Source organism: Miscanthus floridulus, chromosome 8, assembly GCF_019320115.1.
Source record: "Miscanthus floridulus cultivar M001 chromosome 8, ASM1932011v1, whole genome shotgun sequence".
Lineage (NCBI taxonomy): Eukaryota > Viridiplantae > Streptophyta > Magnoliopsida > Poales > Poaceae > Miscanthus > Miscanthus floridulus.
In genome coordinates, this window is record NC_089587.1 from 106,557,853 (window position 1) to 106,578,353 (window position 20,501).

At 42.5% G+C, this 20,501-nt stretch overlaps 1 protein-coding gene across 1 annotated transcript; it reads right to left on the reverse strand.

Moving 5' to 3' along the window:
- Window positions 1-1,870: 1,870 nt before the first annotated feature.
- On the reverse strand, window positions 1,871-8,395 carry LOC136473188 (glycoprotein 3-alpha-L-fucosyltransferase A-like). Its single transcript, XM_066470867.1, is given in 9 exon segments — window positions 1,871-2,374; window positions 2,710-2,937; window positions 4,511-4,667; window positions 5,043-5,121; window positions 5,123-5,148; window positions 5,323-5,419; window positions 5,421-5,565; window positions 6,140-6,300; window positions 7,914-8,395. Coding segments are annotated over 9 exon segments (1,491 nt in total). The 5' UTR covers window positions 8,256-8,395; the 3' UTR covers window positions 1,871-2,118.
- Between the last annotated feature and the right edge of the window lie 12,106 nt (window positions 8,396-20,501).

A 20,501-nucleotide genomic window follows, 5' to 3' on the forward strand; every position in this document is an offset into this window, starting at 1 on the left:
CAACAGATCCGCTGCTCCGTGATGATGTTGAGCGCCCGCAGCACCAAAATCCTCAGTGCGGCGGACCTCGCCGCGGCGGCCCTGTCCCGACTCGTCGTGTCCGCCCCACCTCGACGCGTTCGACCGGGTTGCGCGCGGCCGTCCAGCGCCGCCGCTGCTTGCGGAGCTCGTGGCCGCCCGGCGGAGCTCCGGCAGTGGCCTCGACGCCCGCCTTCCCGTGCGCAGCCGTGCAAGGGCTCCGGTGACTTCCCTACCGCACGCGCTACCGCGAGTTCTCACGACGACGAAAAATGGCGCCAATCAATCTCCCGCCGAAAAGCCTAGCCGTCGGCCCTAGTTGCGGTTTGATCCAAGCAATTTGACTCCCATCGAGCTGGATTCATCCCCAAGCCTGGTCGCCGGCTCCAGTTGAGGTCTGCCCCTAAATCCCATTGCTCTGTTTGTTTGGGCTTGTTTGGTTGAGCCATGGCTGAAAGTACTGTTGACTGATTTGGTGTGAGAGAAAAATACTGTTCGTTAGCTGATAAGCCATAGATTATAAGCCAAACACGACCAAGCGAACAGGCTGCTCTAATTGATGACCTTGCTGCTCTAATTGATGTCCTCCCTCAACCCCGGTGATCCAAAATCCATCCCCAACCTCAGACGATGAATCCAGTCGTGCTCAAGATCCCAATGCCAAATAGATGATTAAGGTATGAGATTGATGCAGTCAAATTTGTACTGCTTATTTACTTGGAACTGTGACTGCAAACAGTTCTGAAACGGTAGAGGGACTCATCTGGTCGGCATCTGAACATTTTGACGATGCTGCATCTGAACATTTTTGCTTTGTGCAGACTTACAACAAGTTAACCTAGGAATCAAACGTGATCTCTAGATGCCATATTTCTCTTTTCTTTGTAATTACCATGTTTCTCTTCAGCATATTGACTTAGCTGTGAAGCAGCCGTGAGGTAGCGCTGCGGCCTGCCCACATGGTTTCTGAACGTATCTTGTATTGCTTTCTGAATGTGGGTGCAGCATATATGGTTGAATTGCCACACTTGATCTCCTTTGTTTGTGTTGCCTATTAATTTTCTTTCTCCATAGAAACTACTCGTATAGACCTTGCATGGGAAAGGATGGTTTGTTGTGGTGGGGTCTCGAAGCTATGGAAACTATGGTGGTTTCTGGCACTGAGAGTGCCCTAAGTGACAGACATATGACACTAACTAGTATGTCTGGAAAATCTGAGTGTTCCGTTTTTAATTGGCATCATTTTTCATTCGGGATCTGGACCTGGTTGTTCTTGTTCCGTTGTGTGCGTACACTGTGGAGGGACGCTGACCGCGAGAAAGCGGCTGTGCTGCTGCAGAGCTGAAATCACGAGGAAGCCAATCATGCCGGCGGTGCTGCCTGGCTGGGCCAGGGCCAGGACGGCCAACCGACCGGCCCCGGAATCTTTATGTTTTGTCAATCTAGGAGATCTTGAGCAGCAGGCCGGGGTCGACACGTGGAGAGCCTCGCGCTCCTTTGCGTCGTGTCACGTGTGCGTCCTGTGCGGTTGGAGAGCTCAATGTGACTGACGCCGACCTGACCTGTGAAAGAAGGGTCGCCGCTGGGCTCCAGATCCAGGTGTCCAGCTAAAAGCTAAGACATCAACAGGACAGGACATGCCCATGCCAACTCACTGGGTGTGTAAGCTGGCGAGGTCCCGAGAGCAGCTCACGGATGGCATGGCAGGCGATTTCCATCAGCTTTTCAGGATGCAGGAAGTCCAGGTACCTGACCGGCTGACTAGCTGAGGTTGAGGCATCGACATCGTCCCCTGGTAGTGGTAGCAGAGTAGCACCATCAATTTGCTTAGAAGGCCGAATAGAATTTAGAACAGCGATGAACAGAACCTTGCGGGCCTTGGCATGAATTCTTCGCAGAAACGTGTCAATTCCTTTGCGGTTGTTCTTGTTCCTGAAGGAAGGAACTGCTGTTCACTGTCATGGAAAATTTACAACCGGTCGATGATCTGTACTAGCATGAGTTTCTTTGCTACACAAAACACCCTACATTACAGTACAACTGAAACTCCTACACGGAGTTCAGTAAGAATCAGGGGGGAAACGTATGCCTAGAGCGCAGTTACACAAAAATTACTTCAAGCTTTGCACAGGGATGGTCTTTGATATATTGCTCGAGTTCAGAATCGTCTCTAAATCTGAAACCGTACAAAGCCTGACGTTGCGTTAGACCGACTGGGTAAATTCTGTATACTTTCAGGTCATCCCCACCTCTAATACTCGGCGGCCTTTCATCCTTCCATACAGGAATGTGGTTGAAGGACCTAAATTTACTGAGCACTGCAGATTCCAAGGCTCCCAGAGTTAACTGGCCCGATCTGCACAGCATAGATTGCAAACATGTTTAAACATGTACAGGGAGCAACATGCAATGAAAGATATTGTCACTCAACACAACTTGTCAGTCATTGAGGCATTCAGCAACACAACTAGCAGGATAGCTCACTCAATTATGAGAAAAACAAGCAAAAGAGATGAGACTACAACCCATATGAAGTTTCGACAGTAAGACCTAGAGTTTTATTTGCTCTTCTAATCTATGTTGTTATAGTATAGCCTCACCAATCTAACCTTTCTAGATCTTTCGATTAAAGATTTTGTAGCTTTCATATCTCAAAAGTAAAGGGTGAGAACAACAGTTAAACTTCCATACCTCATATAAATGCTCTCTGACTTAAACCGCCCCCTCTCTCGGACAAATAAGTGGTAAACTGTTCCCTTTTTGCTGGAACAGCTACAAGGACGATTTGTAAACTTTGGAGTCATTTCCTCCTTTAAATGGATCTTGGTAGCAATATGTATGCAAAGACGACAAGATGAATGAACCGCTGCCATGTCAATAAGAGCTTTGAAAGAATCAGATGGACCATCATACTTCCACCTAAGATGCAAACAAAAGAATGAGATGTGTTTACTGTTAGTACAAAACCATGACGGCTGCTATAATAATGGCTACTTGATGATCTTTGACAAACCCATATGCTTGATGCTATAATAAGCCTTTATCAATATAGCTAGGATCAAACCCACATGTTACTCAAGAAGTTTTATTCACTCTTAATTTAGTACAGATATTCAGGATCAAAACTTCAGATGCTTTGTACAGAATTATCAATATTCAAAGAAACTGTGAACAGGGACTTAAGTCTTATTTGGACTGGTAAACAAAATGACTTTAGAGTAAAACATACATACGTTACCTTAAACTTTTTGTGGAGTGCTATCAAGGTCCATGAACTTTGAAAAGGCATACTGGACCTCGATGACACATTTATTTAACAGGTTTATTTATGGACCCTAATCTGCAATTTCAAAGTTTATGGACCTGAATGACATGCCACGGCAATTATAAGTATCACTCATGAATTTATCATTCCTTTTCGCACTCTATTCTTCACCAAAATAAGGAAGTTTTAGCTTCACAGAAACTGTGTTCTAGGTTGTATACGTATGATTTACTCTCTGCTAGGTGCATTTATGTTCACCTCCAATCTAATGTACATAAATGCACCTAACAGAGAGTAAATCGCCATAAAATTTTCTGCATTTATGTGAATTCATTTTCTGCATTTATGTGCTGCTAGGTGCATTTAGTGTTTTCTAAAAATAACTTTTTTTGAAATAGTGAAAATAACTATTGACACAATTTTTATGATCTGTTAAAATAACTAATTGACAAAGCATAAAATTGTGACCTGGTTAATTAAAGAAGTTTCCCCATGATTTTAGTTTGTAGCTGGTAGCTGTCATGCTTTGGCAGTGTCAATGGTCAAGGTCAACCTCGGATAAAAGAATTACATGGTGAGATTCACTACCAAAGTGACAGAGCCACTGTTATGAACCTTAGTTCATTTGGGGATAACCATTGGCAGGAAGATATAGCCGGGCAAAGCTGGCTTGGAGGGAGACTAGAGTATTTGGGAGAATTGGATTGTTTGTTCTTCTTTCTTCCCCTTCCTTGATATATCACCTCCCCTTTATATAGAGAGGATCCTGGCCACCTAAGGAAGGCCCAATCAAATCACATCCAATCCTATTTCTAATTGACCCAAATCTAATCCTATCTCTAACTGATCAAATCCCTCTAATTGATCATATGGGCCCCTGGGCCCCTAACTGATGCCCCATAACAGCCACACTATAGCCTCTCTACAAGGAGAAATGGATTCATTGTGGGAAAATTCTCTAATTGCATGGTGATTCAGTTCCTCAGGAAAGCGCATCTTTACAAAGAAATTGTTTATGGTAATCTGATCTTGATATTGAAAAAAAAAACAATTGGTCAAGCATCGCCGGTTCACCACGGATAAAGTTGATCACATAACACAGTACAGTCCTTACAAGTGGAACAAAACTCAAACAGCTACACATGACATCAGACTCATTCCTGATCATGTTAAATCGATAAATCTTCCAGATATCACTGACTTTAAAATGATTTGCAGGGCAATTACCTCAAAGATTGATTGAAAGCATCAGGATTTGAAGCAATATTTTTCATTGTCTTAGCAACTGAAGCAACATCATCAAGCTCCTTAATATGTAATATTGCACCTTCTCCCGGAGAAAACTCTTGAATATTTGGAGCACCAACAACAACTGGAATAGAACCTGTAGTGAAGAGCAAATGAAATATTAAACCATTGAATTCCAGTTACAACTTTAGGCTTCACAAAATATAGAATGCGAATCAATCTTTAGAACTGGAAGGTTATCGGGAATAACTGTTTCAGAATATATTTCAGTTGATGAAAATAAACATCGCAGTTTGCTTTTCCCAAGTCAAAAATATAAAATTGAATAAGTTTCTACATCAACTAATCAATTATGAAACAATCTAAAAAGGAAAGGAAGCCTAGGGTTCATCCTAGGGAGATGAACCAAACAACGAACATAACCTCATGCTTGGCATGCCATGGGGGAAGAGAGTTTACAAAGGCAAGGGCAAATCGTGTGGGTGGATGGTTAAGGAGTATAAAAAGTCACCTGCTACCAGTGACTGAAAAAACTTTTCTGTTACGTAATCCTCCTCATTAGAATTCTCAAATGCCAAGCTGAATCTGTAGGCGCTTCAAAGTGTCCACTTTGTCCACTGCACCCGAGCAAGAGATATGAAGTGCATTAAATTTAGTTCTACGTAATATAACAAAAATGCAACCCCACAGAAGAAACTATGCCTCAAGAATAAAAAAGATTACTTATCATAGACAAAGCATCTATTAAATCATGAACCTGAATCTAACCATATGTAGCAGAGGAAGTGTACCTTTGCCATCACGGTTACGATGACAACTACCATATGAATCTATTTTGACATCCAAATTTTCAAGCATCTCAAGGGCTTGCAAACGAAAGTTCCGTGCTACCACAGTTAGAAATAAAGGCTGCAGCAAGAGCTTCTTCAGTCTTTGGAGGCACAGGTGCCATGATATCATATTCAGCCCATGAAAAGTAGCCAACTGGTACATCTGAAGAAAGGCTGGTTGTCATCACAATCTTATACCCTCTCCTGTTATAGAAAGCAAGGAAATTGCCAGACTATTAGAACATGGATTCTCAAAATTAATAAATCATGCTTTTGAGGACAAAAGGCCAAAGTTGAATACCAAGGAATGAATGATAAAAACATGGTTTAGTATGACGATAGCAATCAATGACGTTACTTAATTCAAGATCAAAAGTATTTCAAGCAGATGGGCTTGTCATGGATGCTTTCTTTGACTGACACCCCATTTTTCCTCTTTAATTGAAATAACATAGTGGTTAAGCATCAGCAAGAAACAGGTTTTGGCAATTGAATAATACTCCATACATTCTTACAGTTCCATAAATAAACAATAAGAAGAAACTGCAAACTGCATTGGCATTGGTCCATTAGCCTTGCACTTCTTAGCATAGATATCAGAAGAACAACTAGTTCCAGTGTAAAAATAACCAATATACAGAAATAGGTAATTTTATGGCCCATCAGTATTAAATGAAGAGTGCAGTTTAAGTTATGTGTACCAAATTCAGAATGTCAATTCAAATGGGCAAAGAAAACGTAGGAAATCACCGATCAGAATAACTTGGTTCTTACCCACCCTCGAGCCACATCAATATTATTCTCTGAATAATATTGAGATGATTCCATTGATCTGAGGATACCATCTACAGAAGGATCTGGTGCAATTCCAAAAGTAGCATCAGGTGTCTTACTCGCAGAAAAACCAAATTCACATCCTACGTAGCATTTATTCCAATCCTGAGTGAGAAAAAGAAATACATAAGTTTCATATATAGACAGATGTGGAGTAAGACATGGATGGGCCATTAATGTTACGGATATGCAGAACAATCTCCATAATAGCAGCACATCACTAATTGCGCAAACACCAACATATGGACCTATTATGCTTAAAGTGTGTACAGCCCAACAGAAATGAAATTTCCAATATCATTTTTTAGACAAGACGCCTTGTACCCTTCTTACTATACAAATCATAAACTCGAACATCAGTTTTATGGCAAGTTAGTTCTACTCATCATCAGCAATATCAAACAATAATAAATTAAAACAAGCAGTGGGACAAAAAACACAAAAATCTTCCTTAACAAGGGGTGGAGATTTGAGTCAGCCAGCTTGGGCAGTGCCCCCCTTTTCATTCTGGCATAATATGCATAATTAACAAGCTAGCATGCTAGGCTCAAACTAGTATTTTGCCTAATATAAATCCACTACTCTGTAAATTTAATAATTTATAGAACTATGATTTCCAGAGGTGATCTATAATTTCTATAGGTGGCCCCACTCTGTATTTTAGGCACGTTCCACCACTGCTTTTAAAACAAAAGACTTCCCAAGCTTTCAGAACAACAAAATTGCAACTGAGGATAAAATTGAAAGGAGCGCACTGAGCAGTTGCTTTTGGGAATTGTTTATGTATTTAGAACACACTCCTTGAGTAACACATGAACACTGCCTCCAGTTTCCTTTCTACATCAACAGGACACAAGAACCGTTCTAATCTAGGAGCAATACAATTTCCTCCCTCCAAAAAGAGAGGGATTGACGAAGAATAAGTGCCAAATGACAGTTTCCTAAACCATATGTTATTCAAACTTACTACATTTATCTGAACAATCTATTCGAATTAACCATTTGACACAATACAAGCATGCAGAGATGACATGAACTAGCATTTCCACAACTTCCTATTTTCATTCAAGGAACAGAGCACTAATCTAGTTCAAAGGTTTAGGGCTTTAGGCATATAAACATGACTGGAAATAAAATCCAACCAGTTGAGCAGCTAGGCCGAGACAAGGCTATCAGCTCTTATGCCAAGCATGACCACTATGGGGCAGGACAGAGAGGAGAAACCAAACCGAAGCATTTCATTTTGGGTGATCTTATTTGTATCAGGCTCAATTTCTCTCTTTAACCCAGTTATTAAACCACAAGCTACATGGATACATGATACTTACGGTTCGGTAATCATATAGGAACTAGTGGTACTCTCTCAGATTATGCACATACAAGTAAGCCACAGAAATTCTGAAGAAGCCCTTGCATCATTCATTGATTTGTTATATTGTTATTCAGACAACTTAGTACTTCATAAACTCGTAATGAATGAAGATCTAAACTTAAAAAAAAACACCAAGCATAAAATCCGTCATGCTTCACCGAGGATCGAATACTTCATTAGACGAATGCTAAGGTTAGATGGTCTAGGTTTCACACGACAGAGATTTCACCCGAACTTATGAAGCAACTTCGATCCACCTGAGCAGCAGATCAGTGGAGCCCATTCGTTAACAAACTAACTTCCCTAACTGAAACTAAGAGCACGAGGGAAAAGGCATGCACTAGACCTTGGCTGCTCCACCGACAAGCACGGGATCCCTGTCGAAGTCGCGGTCGTAGGGCACGGCGTCCTCCCTCTCGAGCCGCTGCTCGCACCGCCGGATCTCTTCGTCCTCGCCGTCGCCGTCGCCGCCTGCCCTCGGGGTCGCGCCCCCGCCCACGGCGTCGCCCCAATGGCCGGAGCGGCGGTAAAAGGAGGTGGTCCAGCTCTCGACCGCCTCGGCGTTCTTCGCCATGTCGAGGCGGCCGAGGAACGCGATCTCGGCGAGGAAGGCGGCGCCTACGAGGAGCGGCAGCAGCCACCCCCAGCGCCGCCGCCGGCCCGCCTGCGAGTGGGAGGAGCCCTTCATCGCTGGCCCTCCTCGAGGCCGCCTCGCCGGCGGCGGCGGGGGAGTGGTGGAGAGATCGCGGGGGCCGGCCGCGAAGGGTAGTGCGGGCGGAGTCGTTGGACGACCTGGTCAGGCGAGTTTGGAACGAGACAACGACCCCAACACGCCAGCAGCCCGGATTTCGTTCTGTTCGGCCGCTCGGTCGGCGTCGGCTCCATTGACACGGACGGGCGCCGGCGAGAAGCAGGTAGGTTGTGTGGGCACCACATGTCAGGGAAATGGAGTGGCCACCTTGCCTTTGGGCCTTTGTTCGAGAGCCCGCCCGTTGGGAATTGGACCGCTGATTCCACCTTGTAGCGGCCTGTTACAGTTGGGCCCAAAGTAGTCCTGGTAGTTCAGGACTAGATCGAAGGTTGGGCTTGAAGTGAAAACAGGCCGACATCGGAAAATTTTCCTTTCGGCCTCCCTCACTATTATTATAATTCCAATTTTTTTAAGAACTCTAAAAACAAACAAACGGCATTCCTCAACTACCCAAACCATTTAAATTATCTACTGCCACAGTTAAAATAATTTTTAAGGCAGTTTCATATTTTTTAATTAAATTCTAGTGAACACCCAATAAGATTTTTAAACCACAAAAAAAACGTCTTTAAGCTTTTAAAAACTCCGAGAGAAATCCTAGATATATAGATTAGGACACAAGGCCCCAGATAAAATATTTAAAGCTTATGGAAACTTATAGAAATTAGATTTATCTCTAGGAAAATGGAAAAATAATCTCAAAACATTATAACCGATGTCTAAATGTGTATAGAAACTTTCCATAACAAAAATTATGACTCGCAATGCACGGCCCTATCACGTAACAGTTGACGCTGAAAATGTGATGCTTGAATTTAGGGGTATATTCAACAGGCCCAACAGGAGAAGGGTCAAGCATCACTGCTGCAACATAGTGGAGATGTTGAGGGTAATATTGATGTTAGAGAGGAAGCTAGAAAAAGAAAGATCAAAAAGAAATAGAGAGAGGGTACGTGGTGAAGGAGGAATGTGACATGCAATTTGGCCTCGGCAGTCGGCACCCTCCTGATTCTTGCTCTGCGTGACATGCATACGCCATTACTTACCCATGTTATCAAGATCTGAATCTAACTCTCTTATGTTCAGCTCTATTTGAGTGGAAAACCTATGAATGATTACATGTTATCCAACAAATTATTGTTTGAACTGTCATCCACATTTTTACCAATCACGAAGCGCTCTGCCGTAAAGATTATTCGTATTGGTTTCCAAGATTTGGTGAAAATAGAGTATTTATAATGGAAACATCACCAAACATGTAGTTGGCCACATAAAACTAAGACGACGGCTCACATGTAGTCAAGATCTTGCCGCGCACATAAAAATGAATCGATACTGTTAAAACCGAATGAAAACAAGGCAAAGAAGAATGAATTATAGCCGGGAGATAAGAACAGTTTGAAATTTCATCATGTTTTGGATAATTGGATCCAACTACACATTGCTCCCAATTACTGTTTGGCCTCGGCTTTCCTTGTTGGGCCTTTAGCCAACTAAATTAGCCCACGTTAGGTATGTGCCAACTTTGCATTTCTTATCGTAATATAATAATAAAGAAAATCAACAAGAGTTTGCGTTGCTTGTACTCAGGTAAGGTGGTACAGTAAAAAAAGGTCCTGAAAAGAGGTGGTTAAAAATACATGTTAATCTCGACTGGACCACACCATGTTATGACCGTAGCTTAGGACATGAGGGGAATATAAATCATTTGGGACTGTCATCTACACTTCATGTCCTCCGGGAACATCAAAACAACGACAGATCAGTAGCCGGTTTATTAAAAACAGCTCGGAAAGGAACGAACTATTCACACCGTGTCCCCCATACATGCATCCTGAGCATGTTATTGTGGCTGGCAAGTGGCAATTCATTCTTTCAACATTAACAATTTAACATTGTACATATGCGTACCTGCTTGTACATATATACACTACTAGAGAACAGACTTTAGAACGATGTCCCAATTTAGCATTAGCCTCGGTATTTTTTGCCCCCGGGACTGAAGGATCTTTAGTCCCGGTTGGTAATACCAACCGGGACTAAATGTTTCTTTACTCCCGGTTGGAGCCACCAACCGGGACTAAAAAGTCATCCAACCTTTAGTCCCGGTTGGTAATACCAACCCAGACTAAAGGTAGACCCTTTAGTCCCGGTTGGTAACACCAACCCCGACTAAAGGACCCTTTAGTCCCGGTTGGTAACACCAACCGGGACTAAAGGTCCCCCGATGGGTTAGTTCAAAAGGAAAGCATCACATCCATTGTCAGATGTGTTGTGTAGGTGGGGTGGTAAGCTTCGCGCGAGGCAGTGCATGAGGTCTTGGGTTCGAATCTCACGGGGCGCAGCGGTGGAAGGCATTATTTTTTTTAAGCTGGGAGGATCTTTAGTCCCGGTTGTGGCAAACCGGGACTAAAGATCCCCACCTTTAATCCCGGAATGCTGGTCCCGGTTGGGAAACCGGGACAAAAGGCCTTTCCCAACCGGGACTAAAGCCACGTTGTGTAGTAGTGATATGTTCTTTATTTACATATGTGGTCCGTCAAGGACAGATAGTTAGGGATAAGATTGAGGGAGAAGTAGTTAAGTATATGTACGATATATAGTATTGTACAGCCAACCCAAACAGAAACAGGACTGTCGCAACAGACATATAAGTTGCTGATCAGTGGTTACCGATTTGGAGGATGAGGATGCAACAAGAGAAATGGCAACAAAAACAGCCATGGAGTTAGTTTGTTGGTCTCCTTATTCACTCTTCTTTAGTTCTTATATTTATACATATGTTGATTCCCCATCAGAATATTTACGCAAAAAGAAGTAGATTTGTGGACACACCGTCCAGATTCTAGAGTCGGCAACGGACTTGTCATGTACGTAGCCATGCAATATACTAGCAGTGTGTTCAGGGACCAGCAATAATATGATAGACGTAGACGAGATCAATACTTCAATACTCAGTCTGAAGATTTATTATTAAGCCCTTTCCCGTACGTGTGATTATATTCCAGGCCTGCTCTTAATTAGTTTGAAGCAAGCACAGAGTACCGGCCGATCGAGATGGTCACAGACAGCAATTGGATTGGATCGATCGCGACACACAACGGCACTGCAGGAATTTGCATCTCTATCTCAACAGCATATACACACGCACGTACGCAGCCTTTTGCTCTACCTGGCAGAAGGTATCTCTGGTCAATCATGTTCGATTCGATCACGCACGGGTGCCGACCGATCGATGCAAGGCCTCTTTCCTAATCGATCGTGCATGCTCATACATCGACCGTAGCCATCTAAAAAGCAAGCGATCATGGCATCTTCTTTTGATCTCTTCCACAAAGTGTATGCCTGCGCCTAGGATGGCTAGCAGCTGCATACCTAGGGCTATTAGCTTTAGTTTCTTTTTAGCTGGACCAAGTGTACTGTACCTAAACCTAGGGTTGTTCGTTTGTTTAGTTATTATTATAAACACGCCCTGAAGAGACTAAATAAAGAGTACTTCGCTTTGCCTTTTAATTTCAGCAGGCCCGTAGAGGTGATGGAAGAATACTTGATCAGTTCATTCATGTGAAGAGGTTTCTAGAAGAGAAGTCTACTTAGAACTAGTTTTAATTTACGGGCGATGATACTATAATATATACTAGTTCATTAACCCACCCATGCTCCTGTACGAGCTAGTAATTTTGAGAGAAATAACCATTATATTATTACCCGTTTGACTGACATTTGCTTTCGTCTTTCCTCCATCCCCGCTATGCATCCTAACAGCTCTTACCGCTTCTTATTCACAGCCTTCTTCTTAGCCGAGGAGGGTTCATTTTAGTTTCATGTATATGGGAGATCCTTACTTCACTTTTTTACCTTGGGAAGTCACCACAAGATTTGACAAAACTCATCTTCATATATATGTAAAAGTAGTGCATTCAATAACAAAACCTTTGCTTTGAACTGCTTTGTCTTAGCCGATCAATAGGAGAGATGCGCCTCAATCCTATCTTTTTTCCATCTATGTCAAAATAAATTTTAGAAAAAGCAAGGGCTGAGATAGATATACAAACAAGAAGAATTCACATCCTTTTCGATTTCCCTTTGCTTCCAGTAGGAGTACCAAACCAGGTATTCACTGGTTTTGGTTTTGACATAACAAGGGAAGCAGAGCTTTCCTTTCAAAAAAAAAAGAAAAAGAAATCCATGTGTAAACTTAGGGCCCATAGCTAATAACCTAGCTGCACCTCTCTTCCTTACTTGTAGCTTTGCCCGAGAACATTTTTTTTTTAGAGCTTGGGCATACTCAAGACTTAGAAGTTATTTTTACAAGTTTTAAACCACAGGTTTAGGTCCCTTTCTTCATGGAGATCATAGGGCTTATGTGTTGGAGTATTTGAACATCTAGAAATGCATGACTTCATTTTCCGAGGAATTCAGCAACCTTTACAACAATGTCCGTGGACTTTTAAAATAGAATTCATACTGGTTATCCATCAGGCAAAACAAAAATATTTTCCGCTCACTAGTCAATGGCTAGAAGCTCTTGCGTCAGAAATATTACCCGCTCGTTAGTCAATGGCTAGAAGCTCTTGGGTAATCTTCTTAATTTTCTTTGCTACCTTGTTTCTTTCTTCTTTTGTATGGCCGTTACTCTTTGTTATATAAATATATTTGAGACCGTGCGTTGTGCACGTATTTCATTAAGAGGGAGTAGAATTTAGATTACAGGAGCAGGGCACTGATGGTAATGAGAATTACCAAGAGTCGCCAAGAACCAAATAAGCACCAGACGATATTCGTCATGTTCGTTTGACTTATAAGCCGTATTTTTTCAGCCAACGAACAATATTTTTCTCTCGCAACAAATCAGGCAACAGTACTTTCAGCCATGGCTTATCAGCCAAGTGAACATGGCAATTACAAAATTACAAAACAAGCTTAGCGACATGAAGAAGCTGCATACACTACTTACTACATGAGCATCAGCAGCGTGCTCAGCGACCTGTACCCTGCTCTTACCCAATCCCTCGCTTCATCCAAGATTGTAGACAGTAGGTTCATCAGCAGGGTCGGCGTAGCACCGAATGCCCTGGCGTTGCGTTCTTTCCAAATGGACCAGCTCATCAAGAAGACCAAGGAGTCGAAACCAGCCCGAGCAATCTTGGTTACCGACTTCCGCACGCGCAGCCACCAGACGAAGACCTGGGGCAACCTCTCCTGATTCGTTAAAAAATATATGTATATAACTAAAACTTTCTTGTATTTCCTATGTATCAGCACTTGAAATATAAACCTCTCTCCTGCACAGAAGAAGAATTTCAGGCGCCTGATACATAGAAAGATCAAGGAACCACATGTCGCCTGCACAAAAGAAGAATTACGGGCACCTGATACATAGGAAAGGTGTTAAATAATAGATGATGTAGACAAGTTAATGCAAAATTAGGAGGTATTTTAGACCATTGGAGTACCCCGCAACTATTTAGGGTGGACTACTTCACCCCTAAACTATAAAACCGAATTTTTTATCTCTGAACTTTTCAAAACCGGTCAAATAACCCTCCAGCGGTTTTGGACGGTGGTTTTGCTACAGTGACAACGGTTTTGTCTTTTTCTTTGTTATTTATTTTCATTGAATCTTTGAAAAATCATATTAAATAAAAAAAATCATAAAATAAAAAATCTAATTTTGTTAGCTTCCACATAAGTAGATCTACACAGTGAACATATAATATAGTATTATTTAGTACAAAGTTTTTGCTGTAACTTTATATCTATGTTTTTCTGTAGTTAATTAGAATAATTCATAGCTGCAGCTTTTATGATCCATTGTGCTTTGATTATCCCCACACAACTCACTCCTCCTTCCTTCCCTCCCCTGGCCAGCTCCCTTTAATTTCTCCCCCCATGCCGATCTCCCTGGTTGTGCAGATATCGCTTTTTTTAGACGAAGAATCATAGTAATAAATACAGTAGTAGTGCTGCTGGTTGCTAATTAGGCATATGCAGAGAGCCAGAGAGGTAGCAGTAGTACCTCACAAATGAAGACCACATGATTAGCATTGCATGACCCCATATTAAGGCCCTGTTTGGTTGAGCTGTGGCTGTGGGAAAAAACTGCTGTAAGCTGTGAGCTATAGAAAAGCTGAAAGCTGTTTGGTTAAACAAGTATAAAATATACCTTCCATCTTTATCTCTCTTGAAACAACTATGGAAGAGCTTTTTATTCCATCAATTTTGAAAAGCAGAAAGCCAAAAGTCAAAAGCAGGATCAAACCAGCTTTCAAAAATATACTACAGAAAAACAGCTGCTTCTGAAAAAACAGCATCTAAAAATAACCTCTTTAGTTGGACTTTTGACTTTTAGGGCCAAAAACCAAAGCCAAAAATCCAACCGCCTAAGCAGGCGCGAGAAATAAAAGCTGCTGCATATTCTCCCAGGTCCTCTGCTTTATCTGCACTCGCTCGATCGTGTTGCTAGAGCTACTAGACTGCTAGGCCGGCAACTCTACGGCCTCACTCTACCTGAAAAAATTTCAACCCGATAAATAGTATTACTTTCGTTTTATTTGGCAAATATTGTCCAATCGTGGACCAACTAGGCTTAAAAGATTCATCTCGTGATTTCTAACTAAACTATGTAATTAGTTATTTTTTTTATCTACATTTAATACTCCATGCAAGCGGCTAAAAATTGATGTGATGGAAAGAGAGTGAAAAAACTTGGAATTTGGATGGCATCTAAACAAGGCGTACATGTCATAGGTGAAGAAACAGCTAGGCAGTACTGTACGCAACAACGCCAGGGCCACGTACTACACCCGCACGAGCTCCACTGCTCTACCTAGAGTAGCCTCTAAAAGAAGAGGATAGCTGCTGTGTCATTGTCATCGATCGGCCGACATGGCTTTAGCCAGGTGTCTGGCAACCGTGCTGCAGAAAAGGCTCACGGTCGCCGCTCGCTCAGCGCAGCAACAGCACGCACGGACGCGCAAAAGAAATCGGAGCTAGAGTAGCTGCTAGTAATAGTGGAGAACTAGGCCCAGTTTAGTTCCAAAATTTTTGGCAAAATGGGCACGGTATCATTTTCGCTGTTATTTGGCAAATAGTGTCCAATCATAGTCTAATTAGGCTTAAAAGATTCGTCTCGTGGATTTCGTCTAAACTGTGTAATTAGTTTTATTTTTTATTTATATTTAATGCTTCATGCATGCGTCCAAAGATTCGATGTGACGGGGAATGTGAAAAATTTTGCAAAATTTTTTGCAAACTAAACTGGACCTAATTCATGCCTCGACATTTTGTCCCCAAACAGAGATTAGATTACATTAAAGATGGGCGCCTTTTGTACTCCAACGGCACTGAGCTGAAGCAGCACGCAGAGTACTAGGCTCGAACGAAGGAGAGCACAGAGCAGTGTGGTTGGTGACTGCCGATTTGCTGTCCCACACAAAACGGCAACGGATAGATCTCATCAATTGCTCGCCGCTAGTACTAGCAGTAGGCTATGGTGCCGGCGCGCGTGGAATCACGGTCACGGGCGCTTTCGGTTGGCTGCTGGCTGGCGCAGTGTCTCACCCGCACGCACGCACGGACGGGACCGAGAAAAAGGATGGTCGCCATTCATCCGCTGGTCGTTCGGAGCTAGTAGGCGTAGAGTAGTTAACTGAGCTTTCACAAGAACCACGGCAGCACCTTTAATATAAAGCCCCTGCCGCTGCTACTTTCAGATCAGTTGTGACCTGCGAGCAGAGCATATCATGTCGTCTTGTTGCACTCACGTCGGAGAGAGGAGAGGACAACGCGATTCTCTCCTGGATGTTGTAGGGATCCAACACCCAACGAAGGGTCTGTTTGGTTCCTTTAGTCCGTGGATTAAAGTTTAGTCTTTGGACTAAAGTTTAGTCCGGACTCTGTTTGGTTCCAGGCACTAAAGTTTATTAATGTAGTTGTATAAAGACAATATTACTCCTGTTAAGACGAAGATATTATAGCTGCTGGCCACGGGTGGGATAGTGAGTAAAGAGGGGCAGGATTGTCTCCAGAACACTTTAGTCCAGTTTAGTCACCCCCTCATAGATTAGAGAACTAAACCTTTTAGTCCAAATTTTAGTCCATGTATTTAGCATTTTAGGGACTAAAAATAAACATTTTAGTCCATATTTTAGTTTAGTCCATAGAAACCAAACAGGCCCTGAACCTCGGCCTCGATCGACATGTACGCCCGACTGGGACTGGGAATCTCGTGTGCCGGACTGCCGATCGAACTCCAAGAGACCCAAACGTCACAGCAGCACTATTACAGTTGGAATTGGAAGCATGCAGCCGCACACTCATCAAGTTGATTGGCGAGCACCAACTTCCGTCGAGAGCGCGACAGCTACTCATGTCCAGCAGTAGCCTAGAGCAGGTTCAAGCATGCATGCTGGTAAACTAGGTTAGAGATGGCTAGATTGTTGCACGCCCGGCCGCCTCCAATCATTAAGCGAAACCAATCCTCTAATTTCCCCTATACATTGGACCTAAAATTCTTTCTTATACAGTATTACTTGATGGAAGGACAATCACCCTGCTCGTTTTGGTTTGTTTGGCTGATAAGCCATGGCTGAAAGTACTGTTGGCTGATTTAGTGTGAGAAAAAAATATTATTCGTTAGCTAAAAAAGTACGACTTATAAGCCAAACAAGCCCAAACAAAAAAGGCGAATGACGCCTTCTATGGGGGTGCAGTACGTGGGCTGCGTGTTGCAACTCCACTTATCTGTAGCGGCCCATGCATCATCTCTAAAGATGTAACTAGAGTGTTCGGCTAAGCTGGATTATTTTACTGTTCATGCTGAAATATTGTGAGAGAAAAACACTGCTCCGGCTGGAAAAATAAGCCGAACAAGTCGGCTTAAAGTGCAGCCGAACACTGCCGGCTTACCCCATATCCGGCTTGTTCAGCTTCTTTTTTTAGCCAGAACAGTGTTTTTCTCTCATAATAATTCAGCTAGAATAATGTTTTTAGCCAGTTTCAGCCTAAATTCAGTCAGCCGAACACTGCCGGCTTACCTCATATCCGGCTTGTTCGGTTTCTTTTTTCAGCCGGAACAGTGTTTTTCTCTCACAATAATTCAGCTAGAATAATATTTTTCAGCCAGTTTGAGCCAAAATTCAGTTAGCCGAACGGAGCCATAAATGTTCGACACGTGTCCACAGAAGCTGACCACTTTCTTGGTGGATATTTAAGTTTTCTTTTTGAGGGAGGATATTCAACTTTTCACTTGCATGGATCTTGTTGTAAACTGAATCAATGGATAACCAAATGTTGCAACACACAGTCGTTGGAAATACAACTTGTGTGGAGGCAAGAGCGTGTGCGATACGGCAGCCGTCTCCCACGCTCGTTGGGATCAGTGGCGTAGCCATGATTTTAAGCTAGGGTGATCCAATTTAAAATAATTTTTTTGTTAAAATATAATATAACATGTCATCGTACAAATACATAATTTACTAAAACTAACACTTTTAAAAGTCTTATAAACATTTTTTAAATGACCAATAAACTCTAAAGGTTACTTAAAATAATTTACTGCCTAAAATTTTAGAGTGGCACATAGCCCTTGCTGACCAACTCTTAGCCACGCCACTGACTGGAAGCCAGGCGGCGGCTGCCTAGTCGAGGGCAACAATGAGCGCCCTGTTCGTTTGAGCTTGTTTGGCTGATAAATCATGGTTAAAAGTACTGTTGATTGATTTAGTGTGAGAAAAATACTATTCGTTGGTTGATAAGTCATGGCTTATAAGCCAAACATGACAAGCGAACAGGCTGGAGCTCTGTGGCGACCTCCACGCGGGCTCAGCTGGTTCTTTTTTTATTTCTTGAATTTCATTTATAGAGATGAGCATTAAATCGTCCCTATGGAAATCTTAATTCACTTAGGTGGTTTCCTATCAACCTCTAAAATAAAACTCAAAAGCCGGATCCATCGAGGAGGACGCGGGATTCAGCGCTCACAGGATGCGGGATCCAGTGGCCATGGCTAGATCCATCCAGGAGGGAGCGGTATCTGGTGGTTGCGGGTGGATCTTGCCACACTCCTCTCTCGATATGGCTGCCACGGTCTGTCGGTCTCCACCGGTCTCCTATGACAATGATCGGCCATCGACATTTCTACACGTCATCTAGATAGGTGGGGTCTTGGGTTGGTTCCTTTAGGGCGTGATTAGTTGCTTTGGTGAGGGGGGGCCGGAATGAAGAGTCGGTCCAGAATAGTGAGATACATGCTCAAACCGTGCACTCAGTCGTGTTTGGTTGTCTTTGTTGTTGGTCTAGTATGAGATGAGATCTTGTTTGGTTGTATGCATGGATGGGAGTTTTGAGTGTATGACACATGGGCCCCTGCGTCATGCTTGAATCAAGCCATCCTGTATGGAGAGGGAAGTGGAAATTGAGAAGACGAAGTCGTGCAGGATGGAGGAGGGCAGATGAATGAAAGGATACAGGCGAAAGATGCGAGAAGGGCAACCAAACACGCCGCATGAATGAGGTCAGACATCAAAACGGTGCAGAAACGACCCGATTCGACCTACCAATCACGCCCTTATTCTTCCGCTTCTATCTCTCTCCATCTAGCCTAGGTCCAATGAAGGTTGAGCGGTAGCGGTGGTGGAGACAGGAATTATGCACAGTGGAGAGCCTGCGGTTGGCGATTTAATCATGCTTGCTATTCTTCCCGTGGTATACTACCGTGTCTATCGATAGTGGGACGTGTGTGATGACCTGTGAATCTTAAAATCTACTGGCTTAGTATTTAGGAAGCGCTCATACTCGTGGCAGGCGACTCGACAGTGGGGCGCATGTATGATGAGTCACGAATCTTGAAAAATCTTTCAGGTTAGTATTTCGACAGAGCTCATAGTGGAGTAGGCTGAGTATTTGTTCATAGGAGTGAGTGTGCTTTTGCATGTATGTGATCGTCTGTGTTTGTGCTACTATTCACAATAAAAAGAAATGATCACCAAATTGTTATTGCTAGCTAAATAGGTTCCGTAAAATATAAAATATAATAAAAATAAGTATTTTAGAAAAAAACAAAAACTCCAATAAACATGTCCTAATTTGGTAGGCAAACAAATCTAGATAATTTCTCAGAATATTTTATTCTAATTATTTTTTGTGATTTTGTTGTGTAGAAGATATCAATAGGACAAGATTTATTTATCATACACTTTTTTATATAAACATAGACTATTAAACTATATATATCATATAAAAGAGTTTGTACTATCAGGGGGCCATGGCCCCTGCTGCCCCTCCTCTTGGCTCCGCCCTGAGTGGGAGGTGATGATCCTTGACGCCGTAGGGAAGGCACCTGCAATAAAAATATAGTAGTGGTGGTCTCTACCCTGGGCACTTTTTTTTTTTAGAAAGGCGGTAAGAGTTTTGCAGGATTTTTATTAGATGAGTAAAAGGGAAAAAACAATACAAACAATTACAGAGACCACTGAGGGAAGGAACCATCACCACTACAGCGTCCCCCAAAACCACTCCAAACTCACTAAAAGAAAATCGCAACTCTAGGAAGAGGCCTCTGGAAAACAATTGAACAGGGAAACAGAAGGGGAAAAACTATTTATGCTTGGGACTCATGGAGACGGACTCGGAGATGGGATCAGAGGATAGAGTTGTTTTTTTTTTAATTGCAGAGACGCGTGTATGCACACCCACCTCTGTTATTGTTGATTATTAGAGACCTCTTGCCAGGGTCGGTAGACGAGCAACAACCAGTGGCGGAGCCAATGGGACTTGGCAGGGGCCATGGCCCCCCTCCCCCCAAACATATATCACACCAATTTTTTATATCTATAACTTTATAATTTTTATGTATATTAAGAGAGGGAATATAATAATTTTTGTTACCTATTAATATCTTTTAGATAATAAAATCATACAAAACACAGCTATATAATAAAAATCACCTATATAAGCACATCTAAAAGACACTAGATAATAAAGGCATCCCTATAAATATATCCGAAAGACTGGGATGTTAGATCTCGAGATTTACGAAATTATCATAGAGCCTTGCTGTCAATGGACATGTCACTTGCCACGCTGAAAGAATAGCGCTTTAAATCGTAGGATACATATATAAGAAAATGCGAGCACCCGTATGTGTCAAGTCATTGAATTAACCCAGACGATCATCATGAG